The sequence below is a fragment of the Pyrgilauda ruficollis genome, unplaced genomic scaffold, assembly GCF_017590135.1.
Source record: "Pyrgilauda ruficollis isolate IOZ18807 unplaced genomic scaffold, ASM1759013v1 scaffold1, whole genome shotgun sequence".
Classification (NCBI taxonomy): domain Eukaryota; kingdom Metazoa; phylum Chordata; class Aves; order Passeriformes; family Passeridae; genus Pyrgilauda; species Pyrgilauda ruficollis.
The window spans coordinates 2,783,886-2,793,992 of NW_024508100.1; the positions used below are offsets into that span (position 1 = coordinate 2,783,886).

Below are 10,107 nucleotides of genomic sequence, written 5' to 3' on the forward strand. Positions count from 1 at the left end.
AACTCCATTTAATTCTATTCAGATGAAGAGTGACATGCCACTGAAATCTCTTTGGGAAAGAGAGATTAATCCACACAACCTGTCTCAGTGTCAAATTTTCACTCTGTACATCCATACAATCCAAAACAGCAGGTAATGGAAAACAGAGAAGCCACTGTTATTAACAGGCAGTTTACTTAATTGCATAGTAGATGTTGTATATAAAGCAACTGAGATATGCTGAAGCAATAAATGTTCTTAAACTCAACCAGTCTGGATTTTTACAAATGAATATTATTTAAAAATGTCAAAGTTAAAATCCAATACCAACAATTAAATGTTACTTTTCAGATCTGTCTTCAATTCCTTACCTCTCTATGAATTCTTGCTTGCAACCACATTTGTAACCATTTCCTGGCTGGTTGCAAGTGCAAGGTAGGTGCATTCACCACCTGTAGCTCAGCTGAGACTCATAAAATGTTTCACAGTTGTGCTTCCAATACTTCTACCATTTCTACATCCTGCCACCTGTTCCTGCTCAAACCAGTTGCCTGTCATGGTAATCAAGAGATTGTCATGTAATCCTTGGCATGCCACCTCTGCCCATAATTTACAGGTAAGATCCTTGTGATTATTCAGGTGGGAGGTATTAAGAGCTTTTATTCTTGTAGACCAATGCTTTAAAGTATTACTTTCTCTATTTGACCCACCTGTGATTTTAATTTCAAAAGTAAAACTCAGATGTTTGCTGCACTCCACTCAAATGTATGTAAAAAAAGTCTAAAGAACATGGAAACCCTACGCAATGTAGCTCCTGGAAACCAACAGATTTTAACCATGTATTAGCAGTGTAGGTAAATGGGTTGACAAATCCTTCTGTTGTTTGAAATAAAGACATCCATCAAGAAGCATGCTAGAGGCAAATTAATGGAATTAAAGGTCTGTATAGGACTTGTAAATCTTCAGGGATTACATTTCTTAGCCTACTGCTACCCGTTGTGGTAGATGTAGTGGAAGTAGCTCCTTCCAGCTGAACGAACACAACTGGTGCACTTGTTTGAAAAACAACTGCAAAGATTAATAACTTTACAACTGGATTAAAGAATAACAAAAGTATCAATGAAGTCTAACAAAAGCAATTTTCTCAGTTAGCCCTTTATTAAAGAATCAAAATCCAAGTAAAATTTAAAAATATAAAGAATTTAACCTACGTTAAAACCTGAAAAAAACAACAGTACTGCAAATATAGAAGGATAACCTTATTCCATCCAAAATGTAAGAAAGGAAAACTGGGCCTTAAACAAAATTAAAGTCCAGAAGCTGACATCAGGTGAGTAAAATCCACAGATGAGGTAAAAGTGGAAAGGAACTGAAAAGATTTACATCTGTTTTCAACACTGTAAAATAAACCTTTAGAGTTTGTACCCTGGTAGAACATGAAGTCTCAGAAACAGATCTAGCAGGCCTTAAACCAAACCCACTATGAAACACAGTCAAATTAAAAAAGTTAAAACATACCCAAGTTACTACTCATCGTATTAGGCAAACATCTAGAATGCAAAATTTGGCTCGGCAAGTCGGGCAAGGCACTTGGCTCGACAGCCAGGTCTCTGGGTGCTGCTGGTCCTGTCTGCTGGCAAACCACTTGCCCATGCAGGTGAGGCACCACATGGGCCGGCAGTAGCACTGCTGGCATTCCCCCTCGTTGGGCTCCTGGCAGTTCTTGATGAGCTTGATGTTGGCAATAGTCTGCATGCACCCTATGCATGGCTCCAGCTCCTGAGGAGGAGAAAAACCATCAAAGTTGTGAACTGCACAGAACCGTTCCTGTTACTGCTTTTTCAAAGGTTTTTAGAAAATCATCTGTGGCAGAATAATCAAGGCAGAACTGCCCCACCAGAAGTGGGGTTTCAAAACCATCAAATGGTTTGACTAGAACACTCTCTAACAAATGACAGCAAAGCTTTTCTCTGAACGGAAAACCCAGAACTGCTGCATAAGACTAACAATTAAACAAAAATGACTGACAAATAAATGTTCTTTCATTCTCTGAAGAGCTTCCAGCAGCCACAGGAAGGTAAGCAAGCAGTCAGCTTTGTCATTCGAACTATTTTTCAAAAAATGTACCAGTATAAAGTAAGGAAAACAAACCAAGCAAACACTTAAACAGCAAATGGTTGTTCCTATCTTCCATCTTTCTAAGTAAGAGACATAAATGAGGAAACCAGGGCGGTACTGAACACAAGGATGCTCAACCTGAAGGTCCAGATATTTACTTAATTTTTTTGGATACAATTGGAGTAACTGATTTTGCCCACAATTAATTATGCCACATGAACTTGCAGTTGCATATGGGGACAACATCTTGCTATGAAGTGTTTTACAGTTAATAAACAATAATTAGCATTTCCCACATGTCTTCCAGCTGTCCAAGAACTCAACAAAGCTCAAAAGACAGCACACTGAATAGGCACAGAGACCTGAAACTGTTCAAAGTGCTCCTGGTGGAACAAAAACCACCTCTCTGTGTGGTCTCTAGTTCCCATCTGCAGTGGCTCTTCCCTTGTCAGCTCAAGTGTCTGCTCAGCTGCACTGTCAGCTGGGCTGTGGAGCAGATCCACATGAACACAAGCTACTCAGATTTAACTTGTGAAATTAGGTCTTATCTCAGCTTTTAAGCAGGAAAAATTCTAGCATAGAAAGATTAACTAACTTTTTCAACATATTAATGGAGCTTCAGAATAGGGAAAAATTCAATGTTGTATTTTTAACGTCCTTATCATCATCTGTGATGTAATTTATCACCCAATGTCAAACCCAAGTTCAGTAGCTGAGCTGCCACTTAAATGTGTCACAAATTAAATGCTCTCCAAGAAAGCAGTTTTAATATCTTCTCTTTACTGTGATCATCTCTTTTTGCTGGCAGTCCAATCACACACACAGCATAATGTGCAGACACACCTGATTCAGTTTTATTTTAGCTAGTTCATAAACCATATAAGCTGCACAACACTACCAAAGATACCAGCCCCTCACTCCATTAGCTGAAGCAGTGGACACAGAGTCCCTGCAGGGTCACCAGTACTGGTTTAACTGGTTCCCTCTGGTACACTGGACAGTGCTCCAGTCACACTTCCAACTGCTGCACAAGTATAATAATGACCAGGTCTCTGTGAGCATTACTGGAAGTAGGACTCTGTGTTGTTATAATTAACAGCATATAATAACAGCCATAATAATTATAACTAAAGCAAACCCCAATTAAGAATCATTAGTTTATTTCAGCAGAAGATCCAGCAGAACCTGGCTGTCTAGAAAAGCAAGCTGTATTGGAGCAAACTAAAGCCTAAAGAATAACAACAGCAGCTGTGGCTCTGGCTCCCCATAAACCTTCTGCAAGTGCAAGGTCATCATTTCTAAATGTGTTCATGTAACATTTTAGTAGCAATTATTACAGGGGACTTTATTTCACTATGTTGTTTCTCATGTCTCAAAACTGTAATGCCCACAATACAGTTTGTTCCCTGCAGCAGGAACAGAAGCAGCAGCCAGAGTTCAGGTTTATGACAAGTTTACTGACACAGCAGGTGAGCATTTGTGAAGGAAGCATCACCCTGACTGAGCAAAGAGCACTTGGGCTCCTGGCATCACTGACCAGGAGCCAGCCTTGGCTGTGCACACTCTAAGAAATTGTGCTTAGCTGTATCTTCTCAGTGAGTTAAGGAATCTAGGCCATGTCTTATCAGGGGCCAGCGAGATGAAACTCTAAGTCCTGCAGCTGTACACCCACACCAAGGGGCACTTTAACCACCAGTCACACTCTGCGTAAGTGACTGCAGCCCCCAAGCCCATGGAGCTCTCCTGTAGGGCAGCCTCAGGTAGGCAGGAGACCTCTCAAGGGATCAAGAGATCCCTTACTTGGTATCTGTTTCCTACAAAGGTAAGTAACAGTTTATATTAGATCTAAAACATATTGTATGCAAGCTAGCTGAATTATTAGAAGTTTAGAGAGTAGTAGGGTGTTTAACTGCTGTTCAATTACCATTTAATTACTGACTGAATACTGCTTAATTATTAAATGAGGATTATTAAGCAGTAATCACATGACAATTATAATTTAATCATAATTTGTCATTTAATCCATATTTTTAATAAAACCTTTTTGTTAACCTCACAAACATGAATTCTCTTAATAATTCACCTGAGATAGCCCTAGGTAAACATTTATCATTTACACAGTAATCACAGGCTCACCTGTATTGAAAGTGTAATTGTTACAGGCTCACATGGATAGAAAGTCTCACCTGAGTGCTTGGAACATGGTATGTCTGGTTGATTTCCACCAGAGATGTAAAGGTTTCTAAAAATAAATCACTAAGGCTTTGATGGATCACAACATTAGCTGCATTGCTGATAGGAGCACGGAGCTTCTCCCGGAGCTCCCCATACTCTGTAGAGTTCAACCTGAAGAAGAGAACATGGAGCAAAATGTTACCATGATTATCCACCCAAATACCTTGATAGTACCTTGCAGAGGTTAACATCTGAAGTTAATCCACAGAAAATCTGGTACTTATTAGTCAGAATAAATACACAGAATTGTGTTTTCTTGTTTTCTTCTGCTGTTTAGTTATTGCTTTTGGCACAACTTGGTCAACAGAACATGCTGTCCTCATTCATATCTGTGTGAGATTGCCAGCAGGGTATGTCAGAGATCAGCTAAAACATCATACAAAAATAAAGGCTTTTGAAGTAGTCAACATGAACAAAAGCAATATAGGTATGTGAATCATGCATTAACTGCAAAGTGCTGTTGGCACCATTTCTGTCACCTTTTTAATGCTATTTACTTAGACAATATCTAAATTTTCAATTATAAACTCCTCAGGAATTTAGTTAGGAGAAATTAGTTATATCATGCAGCAGGCATCACAAGGTGATATAGTACTACACAAGTAGCAGAGGAATGTCAATCTATCAGGTTCTGTGGTTTTATGATACAATCTAAATTGTATCATAAATAGAAAATTCACAAAGGTCACAAACCACTGCTGATTTAAGGCTGCAGCAAGTGTGTTTCACACCAGCTGCTTCTGTAAATTAAATTTAAGTGATGTCCATAGCACTCAAGTGGCACCTGAGACCTCACACAGATCCTACACTGACATATCCCTGCTGTCATCCCTTTTTAAGAGTTCTGAACTGTAGTGTCAAAACTCTCCAGCTCAATGCTTCCACTCATTAAACAGCTTTCATGGAGAAGTCCCTGGAAGCCTGCCCTCATTTTCCTATCACTCTCTGGGTTCCTAGAGCCCAGCACAATGCAAGGCTGGCTTAGCTCTAGCTCTCAGTGGTCTCCATTGTTTTTACTGCTACAGGATAATGTCATTTAACAGATGCTGTCCATGCAAATCAGAGACATTTATAACCAGAGGAACAATTCACACTCAACATGCACAGAAATGTGGCCCACCTGCACAAAAGCGTTTTTCTTCCAGAAACATTTCACTGTATTTGATTCTGATTCTGGATATATACAATGACCCTGTATGATTCTGCTACATTCTAGCAGAGATTTACTATCACTGACATCTTATTAGAACAGCTTTTAAACACTGTTCTTGATGCTATTCTGTTTAGTCACAAAATACAGTTTGGGCTTAGGACTTTTCTTCCATAAAAGGAATTGTCAAACAAGTAATGTTTTTCTCTGCTGGGGTGTACTCTGGCACTGAAGTGCTTGCAGAAGAAAATCATTAGTTGCTTAATACTAATTTGGTCATTACTGTCACAGGTCTATAAAAGTCTCTTTTCTTAGCATTGTCATGCTTACCTTAACCAACCTCTTGTTCTGAGTTCTGTTCACCTGGATCTCTACCATAATCACCTCTTTGCCTTCCTCGTGCTTGCCCCACTCACACACCTACAAGTCTGGTGATCTGCATGCTTTTAATTACCTAATAAATGCTCCTGACATACAAATTTACAGCAAAAAGACACCTTTTCAAATATAATTTTAGGACCACTAAGATGGCTTTTAACAATACAACAACAAAGTCTTTAGCACCCTTCTAGTCAGAAGTTTCTGCTGAACTTGTACTTTAGCCTAGTTACACAGAGACCAATGAGATAAACAGCATGGGCCCTTGCAAAACAAGCCCTAACAGTTCACAATTGTTATGATGTACTGCTATGAGAACACATAAGTCAGAAAGGAACCAAAATTTCTTCCTTGTTTTAGGGGCAGTTGGCTTGCAGTTGCTCAGTGAGAGCTACTGCTCTTCTGAGCAGTGATGAAATTGTGAGCCTTAAGCACGAGGAAAAATCCAAAGCCATGGATGACCAACAGACAGTTTTAGACAAATAACTATTTCTCCTCACCCAAAACTTACAAGACCAAAAATTCTCCCTTTCCTTCCTGTTCTCCATCTCTCTCTAATTTTATCCAGTTACTTCTTTCTGCATCCAGCACAATCCTCTCCCTAAGAATGGATCAAAGAGGCCAATCCCTTTGTTTATCCGTTGTGTATTCAGTGTTACACATGCATGAAGCTTTCTAAACAACCTTCCCTGTATTGCGTGGCAGAACTGCACATACAGCAGCCCAGAACACCAGGCAGGGACCAGAAAGGAAGGGATGAGACCAGGGTGGCTCCAGATTGGTGACAAAACGCTCCCTCAGCACCATCAAACAGCACACACATAACAGGTTTAGCAGTTGTTTTACCGGATATCGAATGCCTTGATGTAGGGATTAACGCTGGCAACGCGGATGGTGAGGAACTGCACAGGCACATTGGAGTCTGGGGTGAGCTCGTGCTGTCTGGAGTCTGTCACTGTCAAGTGAATGTCCTGCTGCTGGGCAACATGTAAACAGTAGGTGGTCACTTTAATCACCCACGTGTCCGTCACGATCACCCTCGCTCCTGGCGCTCCGGTAGCAAATTTGTCGATTCTCCTAAATTCTGTGTTGATGGAAGAAGCTACTGCCCTCCAGCCTGACTGTGGGAGGGCGTGAACAGCGAGTGTCCGGGCTAGCGGATGATTATTCCAACCTTTCCGTGACCAGTAATATGCCAGGGCACTGGTGATTGCTGGGAGGAGAACGGCGAAGAAGAAGAAAGTTTTCCACTCTTTTGAAGCCAGGTAGAAAAAACAAAGATGTTTTTCAGGTGCAGCAAAGCACATACCAAGGTAATAACCTGCAAGGGAAAAAAACAATTAAGTACCTGCAAAAGCAGATACCCCTGAATCATATAGTTATCTAACCAGTGAGCTCAACTCCAACAGAGGCATTGTATTTCTGGATGACTTCAAATTCAAGCCTGTTGTCTCAAGCAAGCTGAGGTAAATTCTTAGGCATCAATAATTTTTATCAAAATTATATACCTAAAGGAAAGTGATCTGAATTTCATTGTTGAATAAAATTACCTGTGAGAAGCCACTTAGTTTTAGGAGAATTATATGGCTAAAGGAAGCCGATTTGCATTCCTTGGTTAAATCACAGAATCGCAGAAGATGATGCACTGGAAGGGACTCACAAGGATCATCAAGTCCAACACTTAGCCCTGCACAGGACACCCCAGGAGTCACAGCCTGTGCCCCAGAGCATTGTCCAAACGCTCCCAGAGCTCTGCCAGGCTGCTGCTGTGAGCACTGCCCTGGGGAGCCTGTTCAGTGCCAGCCACCCTCGGGGGGAAGAACCTTTTCCTGATATCCAACCTAAACCTCCCCTGACACAACTTCAGGCCATTCCTTGGAGCCTGTCACTGTCACCAGAGAGCAGAGATCAGTGTCTGTCCCTCCTCTTCCCCTCATGAGGAATTTGTATCTGCACTGAGGTCTCCTCTCTGTCCCCTCCGGCCTGAACAGACCAAGTGCCCTCAGCCTCTCCTCACACGCTTCCCCTCAAGGCCCTTCACCATCCCTGTGGCCTCCTTTGGGCACTTTCTGCTAGTTTAATGTTGTTCTTACATTGTGGCACCCAGAGCTGCCCCAGCACTGGAGGTGAGGCCGCCCCAGCCCCGAGCAGAGCGGGACAATCCCTCCCTTGCCCGGCTGGCCGTGCTGTCCCTGCTGTCCCCAGGACAGGGATGTCCCTCCTGGCTGCCAGGGCACTGCTGGCTCAGGCTCAACTTTCCACGGCCCAGGAGCCCCAGGTCCCTTTCCCTGGCACTGCTCCGCAGCCCCTCATTCCTCAGTGTGTACTCAATTCCTTTGTGAGTGCATGTGCTGCGGTGCAGCCCGCTGGTTACAAAGCTCGGGGCGCTCACTCCAAGGAAGCCGGGGCGCTACTCACCGAGGGGCAGCAGGGAGTGCGCCAGCAGCGTGCCGGTGCTGCGCCGCAGGTGGTACTGCACGAAGGCCGCGTCCTCGCTGCCCAGCCAGGCGGACAGCAGGCCCTGCACCGTCAGCCCCGCCGAGCGCACCTCGTCGGGCGGGAACACGAAGCACACGGCGAACACCAGGTAGGCCAGCGTGAAGGTCACCGCGGGGCTCTCCATGCTGCGCCCCGTGGGGCGCCGGGGTCCCCGGGAGCGGTAGTTGCCGCCGCAGCCCCGGATGCTCCAGCGGGGAGCGGTGCTTCCCGCCGCTCCAGCGGCAGTTCCCCGGCAGCCCCGGATGCTCCAGCGGCAGTTCCCCGGCAGCCCCGGATGCTCCAGCGGCAGTTCCCCCCGCTCCAGCGGCAGTTCCCGCCGCGCCCCCGGATGCGCGGCACCGGCGCTGGCGCGGCCGCGGGGCGGGAGCCGCCTCCCCTCGCACGGATGGTTCCCGCCCCTCCGTCCATCTCCTCCCGCCCCTCCGCGCCTGCCCGGCCGCGAGTCCCGAGCCACGTCCCCGTTCCAGCCGGAGCCGGACCCCGCCCGCGCCCGCCCGGCCCGGCCCGGCCCAGCGCAGCCCCTGCCCTGGCCCCAGGCATTGTCCGCGCTTCAGGTCATGCTCCACAGGCCTGGCAGAAGGAACCGATTCCAGTTCTTTATGAATCTAAAAGAGCTCTGCTGGATGAGGGCAGCGTGTTTTTGGAGCAGGGAAATGGCCTGTTGTGTTTAAGAGTCGGGAAAAGCTTCTCTTTGCTTTTCCTTGTGTATTTTATGTTTTCTGATATTTTCTAATAAGACAGGGATGTAGCATCTTAAAATGCCCTAAAGGGAAGTGTGTTTCAAGGTATCTTCGTGCACCCCCAAACACAGTAAAGGGAGAGACCTGACAGGAATATCTTGTTACTACTGAAGTACAAACAATAGCTAATAGCCACAAGATTTGCTGGTTTTTACAGAATGTAGGAAACCCCCTGCATGCACCCTGTTATAACCACAAACTTCCATATTTATCTGTTCTAGAAAAAGGGGAGATTGTATAACTGGAAAAGCACAGCATAGAAAACAGCATGTATTGTTATATGCTACTAATGATGGGAAACCAGGTCAATAGTAAATGCCACCCATGGAGTGTGACATCCTAACGCTGGCAGATGGCTGATGTGTTGCTGCTGTGATGGAGATCGGGAATTCATGGTGGTCTAGTGGCTCTTGAGGATGCATCATGCTTGGATTCTGTGCATCTTACTTCAGTCTAAAAGACATCCTTGTTAACAACTTTATTGTTTTAACAATCACTTCGTTGTTGCTGTCTGGTGACTCAACAGTAAGGACTGTTTTAATGTGCTGAATAGACTGGGAAGTCCAGTAATAAAAAGCAGTTTGTTGAAGCAGCAAGTTTTCTTTCTGTGATTTCATGCAAGAGCATGTTGAAGCAGAACAGCTGAGACTGTAGAATCATAGAAACGTTTGGGCTGGAAGGAACCTTAAAACTCATCTCATTCCAACCCACGGTCATGGGCAGGGACACCTTCCACTAGCACAGGTTGCTCAGAGCCCCATCCATGCTGGCCCTGAACGCTGCCAGGGATAGGGCAGCCTGCGCTGCCGGGGCGGTACGTGGGAACACGGGGACACTGAGCAGCCGTGGGGACGTGACTGCCCCGTGGGGACACGGGGACATTGAGCAGCCGTGGGGACGTGACTGCCCCGTGGGGACACGGGGACACTGAGCAGCCGTGGGGACCTGACTGCCCCGTGGGGACACGGGGACATTGAGCAGCCAGCGGAGTTTGTCCCGGGCGGGGCC

At 45.0% G+C, this 10,107-nt stretch overlaps 1 protein-coding gene across 1 annotated transcript; it reads right to left on the reverse strand.

The window, feature by feature from the left end:
* Positions 1-1,123: 1,123 nt before the first annotated feature.
* TMEM129 (transmembrane protein 129, E3 ubiquitin ligase) lies at positions 1,124-8,746 on the reverse strand. Its single transcript, XM_041459087.1, has 4 exons — positions 8,279-8,746; positions 6,707-7,181; positions 4,284-4,443; positions 1,124-1,758 (listed from the first exon to the last, which is right to left on the reverse strand). The coding sequence occupies exons 1-4, from the start codon at positions 8,481-8,483 to the stop codon at positions 1,510-1,512; spliced, it is 1,089 nt and encodes a 362-aa protein (XP_041315021.1). The 5' UTR covers positions 8,484-8,746; the 3' UTR covers positions 1,124-1,509.
* Positions 8,747-10,107: the final 1,361 nt, after the last annotated feature.

What these genes read in the sequence shown, in the direction of transcription:
- TMEM129 (XM_041459087.1), bottom strand. Translation starts at nt 8,483, where the DNA reads ATGGAGAGCCCCGCGGTGACCTTCACGCTGGCCTACCTGGTGTTCGCC. An exon ending in GCACTCCCTGCTGCCCCTCG is followed by an intron (nt 7,182 to 8,278) that starts GTGAGTAGCGCC and finishes TTTCCCTTGCAG; the next exon opens with GTTATTACCTTGGTATGTGC. An exon ending in ACCATGTTCCAAGCACTCAG is followed by an intron (nt 1,759 to 4,283) that starts GTGAGACTTTCT and finishes TCTCCTCCTCAG; the next exon opens with GAGCTGGAGCCATGCATAGG.